The sequence below is a fragment of the Phaenicophaeus curvirostris genome, chromosome 1 (assembly GCF_032191515.1).
Source record: "Phaenicophaeus curvirostris isolate KB17595 chromosome 1, BPBGC_Pcur_1.0, whole genome shotgun sequence".
Classification (NCBI taxonomy): Eukaryota; Metazoa; Chordata; class Aves; order Cuculiformes; family Cuculidae; genus Phaenicophaeus; species Phaenicophaeus curvirostris.
This window is the reverse complement of record NC_091392.1, coordinates 10741366-10761169: the sequence shown is the minus strand read 5'-3', so window position 1 is coordinate 10761169 and position 19804 is coordinate 10741366. Positions and strand designations below refer to the sequence as shown.

Here is a 19804-nt window from a genome sequence, read left to right as displayed (position 1 = left end):
AAATTCTTTTTTAAGAATCCATCTTCCCATCACTAAAGGCAGATGGTCAAAGCCTGAGCAGGACCAGCAGCTTGCATAGCAAGCTCTTAGACTCTTCACTGCAGACTGATTTCATGACTAATTTTAGACAACTACAGTTAGGAGAGACAAATCACAGACTTTTTTACCATTTTCCAAAGAGAAACATATACTACCATTTTCAAATATCAGTTCTACGAAGTGTGGGATTTACACTGGAGATGTAGTCAAGAAAAAACTTGTGAGATCCAAAAAAAAAGGGGTTCAAACCACAAGTGGAACCAGAGGTGTAGGTGTCCTATTGAAAAGGAAACCATTTACTAAGAGGCTTCTAGGTTTCAGAAGAAGGTTTCAAAAGGAACAGTCAGCTTCTAGGAATGTGACAATCTCCATAAGGAAAAATTACGAATATATAAAAATACAGTTAGAGCTGAGAGGAATGGCACATTTTCCTTCCATCCTCCCCTGTATACACTCTGGGAATAATAACCCCTAACAGCCTATTGGAAAGAGAAATATTGTTTTCAATGTCTTTTGCAACAGGAAGAGAAGATGTGCCATTTATGGTATGCTTTTTGTCCAGTCATGCATAACAAGGATCATTGGGCTAATAGATGTGACAGTGAAGGTTTTTTATAACATCAGTGTTATGTAACTTTTTGATTTTCATAGGCAGTTAGCAGCAGTAGAACTGCATTGGACAATGTGAATTCATCTCTCAAAATAATGCTATGTGACAGGTCAAGTGTATTCTGACTTGATTTGCAGCAATGACTAGTGCAGAATATCTCACTGCAGTGTAGACATTCCCAAACTGAACTTATGAAGTCAAAGATACTTCTAAGTTCCAGAAGTGGAGAAGAAACTCTGTTTTCTGAGAGTGTCAGCTCCCGGTACATAATGAATAATGTAGTTTAATAAAGAATTTAAATTAAATGTGTACCAGGAAGATATTTTTGGGTTTTATTCATTTCTACATCTCAATGTCAGTCAGCATACAGAAAACATGGTACAATGAGTTCAGTACATGGGGGTCATCATGTAGTCAGGCAGCAATGTTTATTACAGCTGAGAAAAGTAATCTCTAGATGTTGTTATTCAGTGTCATGTGCTGTATTTTAGCATCTCCACATGGGTGATCTGTTACTTTGCAACATTAGAATCTGCATCTGACTTCTCACTCTCTTATCTGACTCCTCAGGGATTTGGTAAATCCAGCAGTAATTTACAACTCCCATTCTCTTTGGGCTGTGACACATATGCAGTCAAGGATTAAAATCAGGCTTCTAAAGCAGTTGCCACTTGCAGCCATCTGCCCTGCCTTTATGACAGAGACTGCCAGTGTCACCACAGCAAGCCCGAAAACTCAGCGAAGCAACTCCTGAACCTCTCAAGCCTGTTTATTAAAGTATATAGATACACTTTGAATTCAGTGCTTAACTGAGAGGGGCAGATTCATAAATCATGCAGCAAACTTTGCCAGAGCTCAGGCAAGAGCTTGGGCAGCACCCATCTGAGCCATCTGATTTTGTTCTGCTTCTTCATGTGAATGAATGCTTGGACTTCAATGTTTACAAGTTAGTAAATTACAGTCCTTCAAAAAGCAATTGTTCAGAACAACAGGGCTACTTCAGATGCTTTGCAGACTATTATTTTACCGAGTGCTTGACAGACTCTCAGTTTTCATTCCAACAAATTTTTTCTAGCTATTTTTTTAAATTTTCATAGTCACAAATGAGGCAGAAACTAGGGTTTACTGCATATCCTCCTTTCAACCATAGTAAGAACTGTGTTAAGTCACTGTCTCCACATTGGAAGAAACTCTCCCTTTCAGATACTTGAGTGCAATTATACAGCAAACTCAGAAGTATTATATAGAAATTCATGTATACTCTTATTTACAGATTTTTATTATACAGAGTGAACAATCAAAGTAGTAGTTGATTTCAAATGATAAACTTTTATTCTGAATATACTGTTTTTGCACAAGAATTAACACAACAGTTCTAGGATTATAAACTTTTTATAACATTATTGTACAAATTTTTACAAAAAATTATTTTTCCAGGCTTGCCAAGTTCCACAAAAGTGTCAAGAGAACACAAGAAAAGGGAGAAAGACCTGATTGCCTTCTGAGAGCATTCAAGCCTTTTTTGCAGAAATGCACACTGAGCATTTCAATAAAAATATCCCAGAAAGCATGATCCAGACATTCCATACAACACAAGAAGAGAAGACAGCTTTGTCAGATCACAATCGCAATTTCATGGCATCTGAACAAGACAGTATCCCTTTAGCCTCAGTGAAATTATTTCTTCAAGATGATGTTTTTCTTTTAAACCATAAACAGGACAGATGCAAGTAGCTGGGAAGAGGGTGAGGCTAACTTTTCAAAACTCTTGAATTGTTTTCAGACACTTTGTTTTAATCTTTTTACAATCTTTGTACAATGAGTATTAACAATATTAACATTGTGGTTTGAAAAAAAATAATAAATCTGGCCTTTGTTAAAGGCTTGGATGTCTGATGAAGCTAGGGCAAAATAGGAGTTATTCAGATTTCACCTTCAGCTGACATTCCAAAAACAGCCGTGTATGTTGCAGTGCTTTGTACATATTAATACACCTCTTAATAACTAGTGTGCTAGTATCTGAATTTTTAGGATCAGTGGGCCTGATGTTGTGTTTTGAAATTAAGACATACTAAGCATGTTCTCTGAGCTTAAGTGTTAATGGAAACAAAAGATCTTAATGACTTTTCAGTGATACTGAAAAACTCTCAACCACAGCAAGTAACACTTGGGTTGCAAAGGGCACTTAAAAGGGATACTGCCTATTTGAACCCAGTAAGGCCAGTTTTTAAGTTAGTAAAAGGAATATTATAGGAAAACTTACAAATGGCAGCAACACTGGATTTTGTCAAGTTAAGCACTAAAGCCTCAAGCATTAGAAACATGAAAAAGATCATACTAAAATCTTAAAGGTAAATGACCTAAAAATCTTGTCAGTCAAATCTGCTATGTCATGTTAAAAACCTGTTATAAATATGGACCACGGTCAGTATTTTGGCAGTAATGCTGGTTGTTTAAATGAAAAACTAGAAAGAAACCTTTCATGTTAAGTCCTCAGATCCTGTTTTGCACAGTACCATGCTGTATCAGCTTTAATGGTGATTATTTTTCAGACTTACAACAGGCTGCATGACTTTTGTGTAAACTGAAACAGTCCCAACAGTTCCCTTAGTGCTATTTAAAGGATCTGAGCAAATATTAACATAGCTTTTTATCTGACTTTAAAAAAAAACAAATTACAACATATTGTAATTTGAAAAATGTCTCAGTTTAAAGCCTAGGATCAGGTTTCTTCTCTCACAGATGAGAGATGACTGTCACGCGTTATGTAAGAGTAAGAATACTCTTTTGCATGAGAATATGTATTGAGTCACAGAAGTTATTTCTAACAGACCGGTCTGCACATTTTGAGATACTAAAAAGTTCACATTGCATTTTCTATCTCTGTTTTATAATTTGCAGCTATCTAGGTAGTGTCTTTTAAAAAATATTTTGACCATGATTTGGATACAATCAAAACATACACTGCTTTTTGCAAAAATAAGCCAAAATTATATTTCCTTCTGTTTAAAGTATTGAGTTCTATGGGGACTAAGCCCTTCTGGAAGGGTTAGGTCCTGAGCTTTCTATCAGATGGGTATAATGACTGGAAGGCCAAGTGTTTATACAGAGACATGTTTCTTCAGACCATACAGAGGGGCAAAGGAAAGGAACAAAGAATATTTCCCTCTGGATAACCCAAGAAGGCAAAGGCATTTGCATGGCATGGGTTTCTTCCTAGCTTTGTATTTGAGCACTCTAAGGGAAGTGGAATGAGAGCAAAAGCCACAGTTGTTTTCTGTGACAGCATGGCTTTCTGTCATCTTCCTTTCTGCCTACAGACTCTAAATAACTGTTTATTAAGTTACTCAAAATACAGTCTTATCATTCTAAGCAAATCATTCTGAAATGTTAAGTAATGTAACTTTTCCATGAAGGGTTTCTTTCAGGAAGCTATGTGAAAACTACAGAGAACATAATACACTGACAATCTTTCTAGAAATTAAAAGAAGAAAATGCAAACTAATATGTATTTTAAGCAATTTTAAGAGTAGAAGCTATAAGTGGTGTAAGTAGTATTGGCCTAATCCTACAAAACTTGTTCTCCCATAAAATTTCAATTGACCGTGTTAAAGAAAAATAGAGGATGAAATCTCAACATTAGAAAGACTCCAACCAATTTTTAATCAGATGATAACTGATGGTAGGGTGAAGAGAAGTGCAGTAATATGACTGGAAGGACAAGCTCCAAGATTATCTTCATCCATATTATCAAAATTAGCTCACTTTCCCTGAGGAGGACCTGAAGTCATCCAACACAGTTAATTGTACTTTTAACCCCATGACTTTACTAGAGATATTTTTTTTAAAAGCTAAATCTGATCACTGAACAAAAGGTCAGGTTTTATTTTTTCACTCACTCTATTCCCAAAATAAGAAAAATACACAGCTGGAGCCAAGGTAAATGAGAAAAACAATGAACCAGCCATGGGCAGAGCTACAGTAGACATCTGATCTTTTTAGCCATGCCATGGCTTTAAGTAGCTTCTTCAGTTTTCACAGGATACTAATGCATGCCCAATTAATTCTTTAAGCTTCTGGCCTGATCAAAATCATATTAATTGATTGCCAGAATATGCATACCAATGCTTTGCATTTTCTTATTTTTTTAAACAGCTAGTGTATTGTGCCATGTTCATAGTTGCATATTGCAGTCGTTAGCAGAATTATACAATACCAGCAGAGTTACACATTCATTGGTTTAGCTGTCTCGCAATACTGTTTAGTTCTGAAAACTAGAAAAAAAGTGCAAATCATATTTTGTATCAACACTATGCTACACTGCCATATTGTACTTTACTGCACCACTCTGTATCACCAATGAGGTTGTATAAAAACAACTTCAAAAATTATTATTCACAATCAAGTATCAATGTGCATACATGTAGATTCAAGGCTCCCCATTTGTTTAGATTTTTTCTAATCTCAGCAATCAGGATATTTTGCTGTTAAATATGCTATTTTAAATATTAAACAGCAACAGCAGAAGTTTTAATATTATGGGTGGTTTTATATGTAGGAAACAAAGGGGGAACCTGATACGAACTTTAGAGGACATACACTTCCAAAAATAAATGTGTTAAATCTGGTTTTTTATACACTTAAAATATCTGTACATAAGTTTTCATGTGAGACCACTAATCTGTAAAAAATCCAACTCAACCCTTTTGTTATAATAGCTGAATTTACCCTATTTTCTCAGCTTTTTCATTGCACAGTATATTCAGAGCTCTGTTTCATAATATAATTTAATATGATTTGATTGCAACACATTGCAATGTTCAGTTTCTCACACAATAAAAGAATCACTCAATTACCTTTTCAATGGACTATACTCTACCATCAAAGAAAACAAACTGAAAAAAGAATAACATATCATCATGCAAAATACCCTTGGAAACCAACGTTCAAATATCACAAAGACTTTTTTTTATTCACAAGCATTTTTGTTTGAGCCTTTGAAGGATTCAACTAGCTTAATATATAACTGCACTGTAAAAAGGAGGTGAATATTGCGTTGAAATTAACATTTTTCTGACAGATGACACCAAGCTTAAGATGAGAATAATTTTTTTATTTAAACTCTCAAACACCTTTATGTTTTTTAAAAACAGAAGTATCTTTCCTAACTCCCTTCCTTCCTTCCTTTAAACTGACAATTTATCAACTTACCGAATCTCAGCTACCTACATGATTCATTTTGTAAGAATAAACTGCTCATCATAAAACATTTCAATCATGCTGAACTTCTGATGAAGACTAGACAATACTTTCATTTTACTCAACTAATTTGGACAAAACCAACGTTCAAAGCAGCCATTCATGGTGCTAGTAATGTATACTGGGGGGGCATGTTTTCTTTTTTCTCTCTTTTTTTTCTTTTTTAAATAACTGTTCATGTAAAAGAATATAAATCTTGAAGATATCCAAAGCTTAAAGAAATGAAAATCATATACATAAGCTATTGTCAGGGGAGCCCTTTTACATGAAGTCATCAAGATTTACAACAACAAAGAAATGAAAAAAAAATAATCTTAGATTCCCCAATGACGCATGTACAGAATTCTGTTTGGATGGCACACACAATGCAGCATTCACACATTTTTTAACAACCTGACACTCCAACATGCAGCCACCATGGGTGCCTTTATGAGTCTCACAACGAGTGATAACCAGACACGAGCACTGTTGTTTTGCTGCTGTCTGAATAGCTGACCCTCTTAAAATGAAAGTGAGGCTATCGTTTTGGCCGGGTCTTGATTAAGTTATGCAGGTTTTGGTTTAGCAAGGTCATAACTGGCAGTGTCTGTTGCCAGATAACAGCCAAAGCAGGACCAATTGAATTCCTACCACAGACCACAGTGATGGACTCAGACCAGAGACACCACCGCAGTCAGCCGAATCTTCCTGTTGACAAGAAAAGAAGAAATCTTTTAAAATCAATTACAATTAAGTTTCCTGAGAAGTAATCTGCATTTTAAACTTCAACATTTTTAACTATCCTTGAGGCATCCCTTTTATCCTTTATTTTGCCTAAAATAAAAGCAGTATAATTCCTGGAAATTTGTCTGATTTTTGGTACAAAGAGTAGAATCACTACATTAACTAGAAGCATGGGAGGATTAAAAACTTAGAATGCTTACTGCAGCCACTTGTATACTAGATGGGATACACACACAATCACACCAGAAATGCTATAGGATATATGTGGGGGCCCCAGTAAACCACACCTATAGTCCTTAAAATTATATCAATTTGGGAACGTTGAGTAACATTTTATTACAAGGAAAATTGACAGAACAGGTAACTTTTCAAGATAAGAAAACAAATACCAGAATATGTTCATGTCTATTTCATCTGTATGATCCCACCTTAAAATCAATATGCTCTGCAGGTGAAGAAATTATCAAACAGAATGAAAATTCTGTCTCTGATGCTATATTACAGTATAAGAATTGAATTCTCTGTTGGACTTTTGTATGTTTGATGCAGTACATAGAGAAGACCCTCCAGCTTGGAGACTCACTCTGAGCTGCACCATTCTGTCATACATTAGTGGAACTAACTATACATTATGCCACAGAGCAATCGCACCTCTTTTCCCCATTTGTGTTTATCATTAATTGCTGTTATTTGGTCCCACTTTGCCTTTAACACGTAAAATTTTTCACACCATGGACTGGTCTGGCTACAATATATTTGATACCTATCCTGGAACCTATAACATCTTTACACCTTTTTGTTTCTCGGGACTGATACAATCTATGTTTACCTGCCTAAAATACCAGGATAATGTTACAGCCATCTCCTGCACCGCTCTGTTCACTGCGTCTGAGATCCTTGAGTAGCTCTGAAGGCTGAAAATATTTGGTCTTCCTGTGTTTTGACTGAATTCTGCACCCATAGTATAAAAAGACACTTCACATTTTCCAAGAGACACCAAGCCTTCAAGAAGACAACAGTGCAGGTGGGAAGGGACTTAGGTATATCAGGAACTGGGGAAACACTTCGAACAGGAGGAGTATGAGGAGGGAAGGACAGACTGCACCTTAACTGCAATAAAGACCAGCTGCTGGCACAGAAATTAAAAATTTTTTAGAACGGAAAGTTGAGGAAAGTCAACAAGCATGAAACAGGTCCTGCTTCAGATTGATGTGGTGCTGAAGCAGACATAACTCACATTCAATGTGCCTCAGAAAAGGCAGGGGAAGAGAGATAAAAACAGCAATCAGGATAAATAAATAAGGAAAGGTCATTAGAACACCTTTAATTTATTGGCACATCCTTAAGCAAAACTTTCAAGTGCTTTTACACTAATGTTAGGGAAATAAAATTAAGTTAAAATAAGTTAAATAAAATTAAGCTAAAAATTAAGTTAAATATAAGTCATCAATGAACCACACCAAAATAATGCAGGTATGAGAAACACAGTGGACGGAAAATAACCAGTAAGACAGAGCTTTGTCAGGCAACCAGTTTCATAAGAATGTCCGTATAGGACATGCAGCAGAAGGGTAGTATGTAAAGGATAAAACAATGTGTAATAACATAAAAGTATGACAGGAAAATAAAAAAGTGACGGAATCACTGTGGGTACAAAACCTTAGAGTCTAATAATAAAATTTAATACTAGGATAGCACTGCTGATCACCTGATCAAAGTGACAATATCAGTGAAAAATGTCACATAAGATTAGATGTGCGACATATAGACTGGACCAGTGCTTCATCAAAAAGAGATGTAGAGATCACATTTTTGGTTATGATAAATGACTGTCTCTCAGAACAAAGTCTTTGAACCTTCAGTACTGATTGGGGCCTACTTCAAAATTATTAGTGAGAGCTGTTCTGTATAGCTCTAGTATTGCTTAGTAGCTCCATAGACTACAATGCAACAGGACAGTTTCATTATATGAGAGACCAGGCCAAACAAACCCAAAACAAAAAAACACAATTTCAAGAAAGGGAACTATGTGAAAATTACCCAAAAATATTTTAACCTCCCCCCGCCCTAAAAACAGAAAAACCCACTTGAACAAATCAAAATAGAATGCAGGAAAAAACCTAGAAGCAGCAACTCAAAAAGCAAGTCCCTCACTAGAATCAGAGTCATAGAATGGTTTGAGTTGGAAGGGGCCTTAAAGATCTCTAATTTGAATCCCTTGCAATGAGCAGGAACACCTCCCACTAGATCAGGCTGTTGAAGGCCCCATCCAACCTGACCTTGAAGGCTTCCAGGGATGAGGTAACCTTCCTGGGCAACCTTCCTGGGCAACCCTCTCCAATTTATAGCCATGGCCCCTCATCCAATCACTACATGCTTTTGTAAGAAGTCCCTCCCCAGCTTTCTTGTATGCCCCCTTAAGTTACTGGAAGGCCATTATAAAGTCTTCCTGAAGCCTTCTCTTTTCAAGGCTGAACAACCCCAACTCTCTCAGCTTGTCCTCATAGCAGAGATAATCTAGCCTTCTGATCATCTTCATAGCCATCCCCTGGACCCTTTCCAGCAGTTCCATATTCTTCTTATGCTGTGGATTCCAAAACTAGACACAATACTCCAGGTGGGGTGTCACAAGAGTGGAGTAAAGGGGCAGGATCCCCTCCCTCAACCTGTTGGCCATGCTTTTGATGATGCCCAGGATACAGTTGGCCTTCTGGGCTGTGAGTGCGCATTGCTGGGTCATGTTGAGCTTGTCATCAACCAGCACCCCCAAGTCCTTCTCCGGAGGGCTGCTCTCAATCACATCATCCCCCATGCTGTGTTGAAATCGAGGATTTCCCTGACCCAAGTGTGGGCCCTTGCACTTGGCCTTGTTGAACCTCATGAGGTTCACATACGGCCATTTCTCCAACTTGTCCAGGTCCCTCTGGATGATATTCCGTCCTTCTGGTGTGACAGCTGCACCACTCAGCTTGGTCTCATCTGCAAACTTGCTGAGAGTGCACCCAATCTCACTGCCTATATCATAATGAAAATAGTAAACTGCACTGGTCCCAGTACGGATCCTTGAGGGACATCACTTGTCACAGAGCTCCATCTGGACATTGAACCGTTGACCACTACTCTCTGAATACGACCATCCAACCAATTTCTTATCCATGGAACAATCCACCCATCAAATACGTATGTCTCCAGTCTGGAGAGAAGGATGTTGTGGGGATCCATGTCAAAGGCTTTACAGAAGTCCAGACAGATCACACCCCTTGGTTTTCCCATGGCCACTGCTGTGGTTACACCATCATAGAAAGCCACTAGGTTGGTCATACAGTACTTGCTTTTGGTGAAGCCATGCAGGCTGCCACTAACCACCTCCCCGTCCTCCATGTGCTTTAGCATAGCTTCTAGTAGGATCTGTTTTCTAGGATCCAGAAAAATGTTTAGAAATATTGCATTTTACATCCAGGTACAATGAATGCCACAGTCAGAACAACCAAAAACTATCTTCCTCAACCTCCTCCCAAAAAACCTCAGCCCCAACCCAAATGACAAAACACAAAGAAAATGCAAACCAAAAAAATACTAAGAGAACACAACGACAAAAAAAAACCCCAAAAAAACAACAAAGAAATGCTCTGCGTTAATCAGCAGGGAAATTAGCCATACTGTCATAGGGCAAAGGTCAGTATGTAAGAAATCAAGTTTATCCAAATAGGCAAAAACAGGAAAGCACATAATAAATGGTATATTAGATATAAACAGGAAATTAGAAGAATGATAACAATAAAGAATTTGTTATGACCTTTCTGCAATATATGCAAAAGTGATAGCAGAGATTTTATAGTAAATTAAAAGCATGAAGTCAAATACAGAGTTAGGGTAACTGCTTGATGACAGAGTTATAAAGAGGGAAGCTGGGGATTACAGGGCATAGCAAAGGACTTCAGTGTGTTCTTTGTGTCAGTTTTAAGGGATAAAGACTTTAATGAGATTCCCAGTACACACAATGCATTCTTTAAAGCAGAGTGGGATGAACTAGATCAGTTAGGAATAAGTATATAGAAATCAGATAAAGGAGACAAATTAAACCCAGTAAGACATCAGGAAGAACAGAATTCACTGACAATCTCCTTTAGAAACCTGAATGTAAACAAAAAAACAACAGACCCAAAACAGCATTCAAGTTCTTCAGAACAAGAAAAAAAAAAAAAAAGAAAAAAATTAATTCTGTCGCAAAGCAAACAACTCGTATTAGCTACCATTCTTCATCAATGGTAGCTATTTCCAGACATGCCTCTGCTATCTGCTAGTTCTATAATTTAGTTCTATAATGTTGACTCAGGTGTTTAGGTTTTTTAGGTGATTTTTTTTACGGTCAACAAGTAAGTCATAAGTGAACTCTACTGCACCAGATCTGAAGATGAACTGAACTTTTTGGTTTATTTAGCTTGCCTCTGTCATATTTTGCATCTGCATTGTGTCTTGTCAGGTAGCTTTATTTATTTCTATTCAAAGCACCTAAAATAACCCTTTCACTTCTTTAGCACAGTAAATGCCATCAGAAATAGAAATATCAATAAAAGTTTCTTCTCTCATGAATTCAATTAACATCACTCAGTGTTAGCTCTTGGTGTTTAACATTCTTGTTGCTGAGATTATTTGAGTCATCTTTGAAGAAATAGTGTAAAGTAAAGCATAAGGCTTAAAATTTTCAACACAGGGAAGATGTTGGGAGAGAAAGTAAGTAGTAAACTGAATGTCTTAAATAAATTGTGCATAATCGGATGAGGAAAATATCATTACAGTGAAAATGACATCCAGTACAGATACAGAGTAGATGGACCACCACATATAGGATTACACAGCTTTCATGTTGCTTCTGCTTTAGACCAAATAATGGTTAAATTATGTTTATGAGATAATCAAGCCACTATATGTACCTGAAAAAAACCACTATCTTTTATTTGTTTGATTTTTGAGATTTGTTTGTTTGTTTTTAAACTGCAACATAATTTATGGGCAGTTATACTGCTTTTACTTTTGGCAGTTATACTATGTAATATTTTTATTGGATTGAAAAGAAATATTCTAATATCTTTTGTCTCTCAGTAATGCTACACAGAAAAGTTTTTAAAGGATTCACAACTTCCTAATAGTGGAGAATGTCTTGGAAGCCTCACACAAGAGAGGCATCTTCTTATTTGAATGACAGAGTTAAATCATAACAGACAAAAGCATACAAGGTTTTACACATGTATTTCAAGGTTGGTGAGATTTTAACCTTGTACTGATCACACTGAATTTCTGACGTCTGTAGACCAATTTACAGCAGTAAAAAATGCCAAAAACATTTTCTAAATAGTCTCTCCGGAATCAGCTATTCCTTTGTGTTCTAAGTCCAGGCAAAAACAGTAGTGGCAAAGAAGGTACAGTAAATCCTATCTAAATTACCTTTTTCCTCCCCAGCATTGCAAATTGTAATTTTCTTGTGCGCTTTAACTGTTGTGAAAATTACAAGAAATTTGAAAAAAAAAAAAGGAGGAGAAAGTCTGATTACATGCTGATTTACATAAATTCAAAACATCAACAGTTTTATGGAAATGAGTGGGTATCATAATTAGTTTGGCAGCAGATTGAGCAAAACGTCAGTTTTGAATGATCTTCAAAATGTCTTTTTGAAAACACTCTCCCTATTCCTGGGCTTTAGGAAAAATTCTCAACTGATTCTTCTAGATGTTATTTTTGAGTTTATTTATAAAATTTCTTATAAAAAATTTTGTAGCATCATTTAGCTCGTATTTACCTAATCTTATCTTTACCTCTGACACTGAATTATTTTTAAGCAGTTTCTAGCATATTACATTAGTAAGTATTACATTAGTCACATAGAAAAGCTGAATAACCAAAAGATCAGCTGGGGATGTGCTCTCTTTGTTGCCTTCAAAATAATATTCTGTACATTGTTTGTCTTTGGAGAGAGAAAAAAATGGAAAAGTCCTCTTTGGCCAGTTTCATTGCATCAGAAGTGTATCAGAAATTTCTTGCACTAACATCAGGTCAAATTTCCTTGCACGCCTGAGGCAGAGAAGCATCAGATACAAATGTCACCTCCTTCATATCATGCCTTACTATAATAACTCTAGAGAGAGTTATTTTGCAGCATCATACACTGTGAAAATTATTCAGCACTTGTAGAATGGAAATGAATAGTTTTCTAAAACTGCTTATTCACTGTTAAGTATCAAACCCACATACTCATTGCTATATATAAACATTTCCTTGAAGGTAGTGCTAGTCCAAATTTTTAAAGATAGACATGAAGAAATAAATACATATCTATATATATATATACACACACACATCTCAGTTTATAAACGTACTTGTTACTCCTTTAGAAGCACACTATAACTATTAAATGTACTAAAAATTTGCCTTGAAACCTTAATCATTTATCAGAACTGACTGTGCTACACTGGCTATAAAAAGGATAAAACAATAATTGCCAAAGAGCTTCTGATCTGGCCTTCAATATTAACTGTTTGCCTCAAAGTTGCACCTTTTATAAGCCCATATTTTAAATGCTTCATATTGCATGGAGAACATCTTTGCTTTTACTCGAGTGATTTCAAGTTCCAGTCCATGTTCTTTTATAAATTCTGTGCTATCTTTCACTGTCTTGACTACCACACAAAACTGTAAAAGCTGTACAACTAACCATTAATAAATCAGGGATACAGCCAATCCCATCAAGATGAACAGTTGTATGGGCTGCTAATTACCTCCAAAGCTCCCACTGACATTCCTGCAATAGACATTTCTAGAAGAGGTAGAAAACTTGTACAGTTCTTCTCTTTATTCTCAACCACAATAAACAAAACCAGTGTGCAGGTATGAAGTAAAAGCAAGGTATTCAGGGTCTGATAAAAGAATACTTTACTATCGCTGATTATTAAAAAAAAAAAAAAATCTGCCATAATTGAAACAGATCAGCTGGCTTGTATGTGACTTGGCTTCTGTTTTACTTTTGATAAAACTACACAGATTAATGTCCAGTGAGAATCCATTTCCAAAATCACAACAGCACAGATGAACAAAATTACCTTCATAAATTTCTGCTGCCAGAAGTCTATCAGCTAAATTACATTTCAGTGTTTCCCAATATTTCCCTTTGGCTTCTTGATCAGAAAGATCATTTTTGATATAAAGAATTCAGCTCAAGGTGAGTCTCTGCTGCTTTACATACATTGGACAGAAGCTTTTTAATTAAAATAAGGTTACTTGCAGAGCAAATTGCATGCGTAAGAACATGAGATGTCATTCTTCTAGACTTTATTGTGAAATACCACTGGTTTGAGGGAAGGGACTTCCAACCTGCCTTACAACATTCAGCCATGTACAAGTTCCTAGTTTTTTTCTAGAAATTAGATTATTTAAAGACAGTATAGGAAACTTCTCAATTACTCAAATACACCTGTTAAACAGAACCTTAAGCTTTTTTTTCAATTATGTTTGAGTGATATTAATTGAATCTTCCACAAATATAAAGAAAAAATAAACTATTGAGAAAATGAGTGTTCTAAATGGTTACAATTTTTAATATTTCAGTACATTAAGTCTGAAAAAATAACTGCAAAGTTCCAATTCTGCCTTTCGATTGGATTTTCTTTGCTAGATATGTTAGTATCTCCCTCTACTGGTTTTCTGAATAATAGTATTGATCAGAAATTCCTTCAGTGTACAAGGTCATGGTTTAGATCAGCAGTTCTCTTGTGTACATGTCCCTGGCACAGAAATGCACACTCTCACAACATTAAATGCAACAGTCTAAAATACCAAGGCTTTTGTTATGAATCCCAGAGTCTACACTAAGTCAAAATGCAGGGCTTCCTGGATCCATGTATTTAATTAGAAGAAAAGAACAACCTTTTGCTGTATGAAGGCAATAACTATGTCTAGGTTGCAAAAAATTAAAAAGTGAAAATATTATTTTACTGAATCCATAGTTTAACCATATCAATGCACACTATTGCCTTCCTTCATTAACATTTTAATTAATTTGAATGCAGTGAAAACTCCTTATTCTTACCAATAGCAACACCCCCATTATTCTTACACAGAGCACTCATCTTTTTGCTATTCCTAAGGACAGCTTTATTTTCACAGGTATTATTGTCTTTTCTAAGTACTTTGCACCTTTGCCTCTGTTCAGAAAACTTTCTTCTTCTGTTTAATTTTAAGAGGGAAAAGGGAAAAACGGTTCTAAGGGAATGACATTGACTCAGTTGATACATGTGCAATCTCAAAAAGCCAACTATATAAACCCAACAGGTTCCTGTGTCTTTGTATTTGCTATGGGAGAGGCGCTTGTGTTCTGTAATTGTGATTTACAAAGTTCCAGACAGGGTTTTTTCATATTTAATTTCCTTCTATATTGAAATAGTAATTTGCTCCAGATTGTTGCTTTTGGGACTCACTTCATTCTCTTTTCTGTTGTACGCTTAGTAAGTAAAAAAGTCTGCTAATTCTTTAAGCCAAGAACAAAACAAAAAATTAGAGAAAGTAACTGACCATCCACACCACATGAAAACTTGCAGAAAAATGAAGATAGGAGCGGACGTCATGGCAGAGGCACGACTCGTTGTGCATATAGGCTGATCCTATTAATAACGGGCAAAGTAGCAAGAAGAGGAAAGGAAAGAAAACACAGAAAAAAAGACATACAAGATGAGATATCATGCAGATTGCTGGCAGTTAGCAGAGTTAATGTGAAAGCATCCACCCAAGAGCAAGAGATTCACAGCAAATTTTGCAAATAAACTTAACCAAAACAATCCACTGTTACAAAACACATGACTTACACACTGATTAGCACATCAAGCTAGTGAGCAAGAGTTGTACTTTCACACAGGATCTTATCAGGAAGATTCGAAATATTTACAATTGCCAAATAGCTTTTGGATATTTTTTTAATTGTTTAACCTTTGTTGCCCAGTAAGAAGATTTTTTTTTAAAAATAAAATTTGGTTACTTGGAAAATGCATTGAATACCAGCTTCCTGGAATTTTTAAACACTACTGATATTTCAGTAATTGTGCCTCACTAAAGAAACACAGAGAACATACTACGAGACAACTTGGTATACAGCAGTCGCAACCAACTAACTGTACTAGTTTTGAAGGATTTTTCCTTTTTTCTTTTTTCATTTCATTTCATTGGCAAGTACTTTCCCGTTCAGTACTTTATGTCTTTATTCTGAACAATTTCAATTCAACATATTGTCTTTCATACAGTATTTTGAAAGGTAAGAAAGAGAGTATATTCAAAATAATTTATAGATGTGGCACATTTATAGGTTTTCTACTTTAAAACTGTGATATACACAATACAGGGAGTGGTAGCCAGCACAATTTTGTTATTTCAGTAATGTAGTGCACTTTTATACCTTTTAAGAATGTGACCTAAAGTTGATACACATTTGCAGAATTTCCAAGAGGAACAACATCCTAAACCAGATATAATGGTATTTTTTATAATAATTTAACAATAACTTAAATAGTATTTGGATGTATTAAATTAAAATACTACATCTAAGTCAGGATTATCATATATTTGTGAAAGTCAAGGAACAACTGAATTTCACAGCACCATCCAGGGACTACCATTTTTATGCTATCTGATGAGGGTTTTTTTAGTGGGAATCATGTGTGAAAGTAGTATGGTTATAGGAAAGGCAGATAAGAAAGCAGCCATTCATTTTATGTTAATCATGGGATACTTGAAATAGAGTGGCTATGGTCTAGAGTGAAGAGTATGTTTAGAGATAGAAGGATTGCCAGGCACCAAGGGACATTAAAACATAATTTTCGCTGCTCTTCTGCAGCAACTCTACAGTTGTTCTTAAAGATAGTGCTAAAGTCTTACAAGTTCAATTTTACCTGTTTGGCTTCATCAAAACAGACATCAGGACCCTTTCGGTATCTAGGTTGTTTGACCATTTCACAAGGATTTGGCCCTTCATCTGTTTCTCTGGTTAAGGATCACAATTGTATTTAGTGCATCAAGCATTAGCACGATTAACATTCTCTTTTTACACTTGGAGAAGATAAGTTTTATACTATTTCAGATAGTACATCAATAGTCACAGTTATGCATTTAAATTAAAAAAACACCAACCAAACCAAACCAGACCTTCCAGATAAACTGAAATCAAATACCTCCCTTTTTTCTTTATACACCACTTTAATAAAGAAAATAAATATCCTGGAACAACTTTTAGAACCAGTACTTCCAGTACCATACATTAAATAAAAATTAAAGCTGAGGTTTTGTAATATTTTCTGGATTGCTTTTATTACTATTGTATGAATAGTACAGAAAATATTTGGTAAAAAACTAAGCGTCCAGTGGTGCTGATTCTTCATAGAATATGTTACCATTGAGTTATTCTGCTAAAATGAAGATACACAGTAAAAGCAACGAAGTCTGTTTGGAAAAGTAACGCAATATATAGGCTGAGAATTGCAGTGAAGGCCTGTAAGAATTGCTGGTTTTATTCTGGTATGCCTTTTTTACCCCAAACACCATAGAAAAGATCAACACTCTGTAGCATTTCAGTGATCATGGGAGACAGAGAAAATGCTGTCCAAACTAACAGCAGAGCAGCAGGATAGAAGTGGGAGCAGTGACATGCTATTAATTAGCTAACTGTAAATGACAGGTAATGCTTTAGCGTATGTCCTTGAAATATGTGGTTGCTGATATTTAGGTGTACTGTATTTCACATTTGCCGCAGGCAAACATGAGGCACAAGTCATTGTGGCATACTTGAAATGCACACACATGTTAAACTGCAAAACCATCTTCTGTTGAAACCTGACATTACCACTCAGTATGTTATTCTGCTACATTAAACTTGAGCCAGTGTTTAAAAAACACTAAGCATCAAAACTTTACTTAGTAGCTCAAATTTACACTTGAAGCAATCCTATTCATGTACTACTGTGGAGTACTACAGCAGCTTCGTGGCACTAACTAGAGATGCACAGTGACAGTGAAGGCAAGAGGATGGGGAATTTAGTTCTACAGGTCTACATCTGTCTTCACTCACGTTATCAAACTTCCCTTTTCCACTGCCATGGCCCAGTTTTCAGCTGGGAAGTTGAAATGTAGAAATATTCTAAAAGACCACGTGCACAAGCAAAGCTGTACCATCCAGAAACAAGCAGTGTCTAACAATAACCATCTGAACAGCACCCAAAGGTCATTCTGCCTGCTTGTGTGATGTTATGCTACACCTACATTTCACATTGTTCCTAGTTATAGAAAAGAGAGAATAAAAATAAAATAGTTAATTTAGTCACTATTAAGTCCTCCCAGGTGCTCTGACTGCCATTTGAGGTTGTTTACTGCTTTCTAGAAGGTTTGGGGCCCACAGGGAAATGCAAGTCATGTACCCATTTCTCATCAAATGTGCCTTATATTCTGTAGCAAGTACTGTCTATAAATTCAGTCAGTGGCAACAATTAATCAAACTATCATGGCCTGTAGCCAATTAGAATAATAAGCTATGTTTACATACTTCTGTCATGATATGGGTATTGCTTCCACCCTGATGTAATTTCCTTTCTTCCTTTTCAACCAAAGTGTAGATGCAATTACAGTTTTATTAATGTGGCAATGAATGCATTGTTTGTGCCAAAGAAGCACAGTCATCTCTACCAACATCTGCTTTTCCTTCAGGACAGGGAGAGACTGTCTCAACTAACTTCCTGACATGGACAAAGGTATTACTAATTGTTTTCCATATTGTGTTGTAATAATCCAAATTATGATTTGATTTACTATCTCTAGCATGCAACACTCAAGCACACATGGCAAAGGAGAGTATAGGTGAATTTCTCCTGGCCTAGAATGTACATCTGTTCATTTTATTGTATTGCCATCATCATCACCTACATGTATCTACTGGAGTAAACAGGCTAGGGGGATCAAGAGTGGCATGAAGGTGGTTGTAAATTAGAACAACCTTTCACATGCTTTTCATTTTGATGTATGTGTTCCAAGGACTCTGCTTAGTGTGTATGCAACCCATGACTTCAGCCAGCTCTAAAAAAATTCTATGACAGCAACTGGATAAATTCTAGCCTTTGATGGCTGACGTTTCCATAAAAATTAAACAGTTCTCATTGGCATTGAGCACACACTAAAGTACCTCCACCCCTTGGACAACGCATCCTAACTTTTCATAACCAACCACTTATCTTGGCATTGCCCTTTTTTTTAATCACTTTAGAGATATTTCTTGCCTTTTCTAAAGGCTGACCAAACCCAAGACTACCAGGCTTCTCTTGCACATCCTGTGCTCCAGATGTCAACCACCCTGGTGACCCTTCATTGGACTTCCTCCAATATTTCATAGAAGTAATCATAGAATAGTTTGGGTTGGAAGGGACCTTAAAGCCCATCCAGTTCCAAACCCTCTGCCATGGCCAGGGTCACCTTCCACTGCAGAAGGCCTTTCAAGGCCCCATCCAACCAGGCCTTGAACACTTCCAGGGATAGGGCATCCACAACTTAACTTCCCTGGGCAACCTATTCCAGTGTTTGACCATCTTCATCATGAAGAATTTCTTCCTGGTGTCTAGTCTAAATCTTCCCCCTCCAATTTATAGCCATCCCCCCTTGTCCTATCACTTCATGCTTTTGTAAAAAGTCTCTTCCCAGCTTTCTTGTATGACCCCTTCAGGTACTGGGAGGCAGCTATAAGGTCTCCTCAAAGCCTTCTGTTATCCAGGCTGAACAACCTAACTCTCTCAGAACACCTGTAGAAGCCCTTCTTGTTAGTCTTCACCTCCCAGCAGGCAGTGTCCCTACACAATTCCCAGGCTACCTGTCCCTGCTTGCATTGCCTGTATAGTTCCCTCTTGGTCTTCAGTTTGACCAGCGGGTCTTGACTCAGCCACACTGGTCTTTTCCCTTCCTTGTCTGATCCCCTGCATCTGGGGACTGAGTGTTCTTGCACTTTATGGGAAGACTCCTTAAATATTTGCCAGCTCTGTTCTACTGCTTCTGTTTCAGTGTGGTAATGTGGAACCCTGACCTCTACACAGCCCTCCAGATGTGATGTCACCAATTCTCCCAACCTAGCTCTTGCTAACACAGCCCAGGACATGACCGGCT

The 19804-nt window shown here is 36.6% G+C and overlaps 1 protein-coding gene across 10 annotated transcripts in view; it reads right to left on the bottom strand.

Annotated features, from left to right (window-relative positions):
* Nucleotides 1-6042: 6042 nt before the first annotated feature.
* CACNA2D1 (calcium voltage-gated channel auxiliary subunit alpha2delta 1) overlaps nucleotides 6043-19804 on the bottom strand; it is a 390104-nt gene continuing 376342 nt past the window's right edge. For 5 of the 10 annotated variants that reach the window (XM_069875667.1, XM_069876321.1, XM_069875837.1 and 2 more), the window contains 3 exons: nucleotides 16561-16643; nucleotides 15194-15282; nucleotides 6043-6595 (listed from right to left, as the gene is read on the bottom strand). In XM_069875667.1, the coding sequence (XP_069731768.1) occupies nucleotides 6559-6595; nucleotides 15194-15282; nucleotides 16561-16643 (209 nt within the window). In that variant the 3' untranslated portion in view covers nucleotides 6043-6558. Of the gene's footprint in view, nucleotides 6596-15123; nucleotides 15283-16560; nucleotides 16644-19804 lie in introns of those variants that run through there. The other 5 variants (XM_069875759.1, XM_069875915.1, XM_069876085.1 and 2 more) reach the window with 2 other exon arrangements.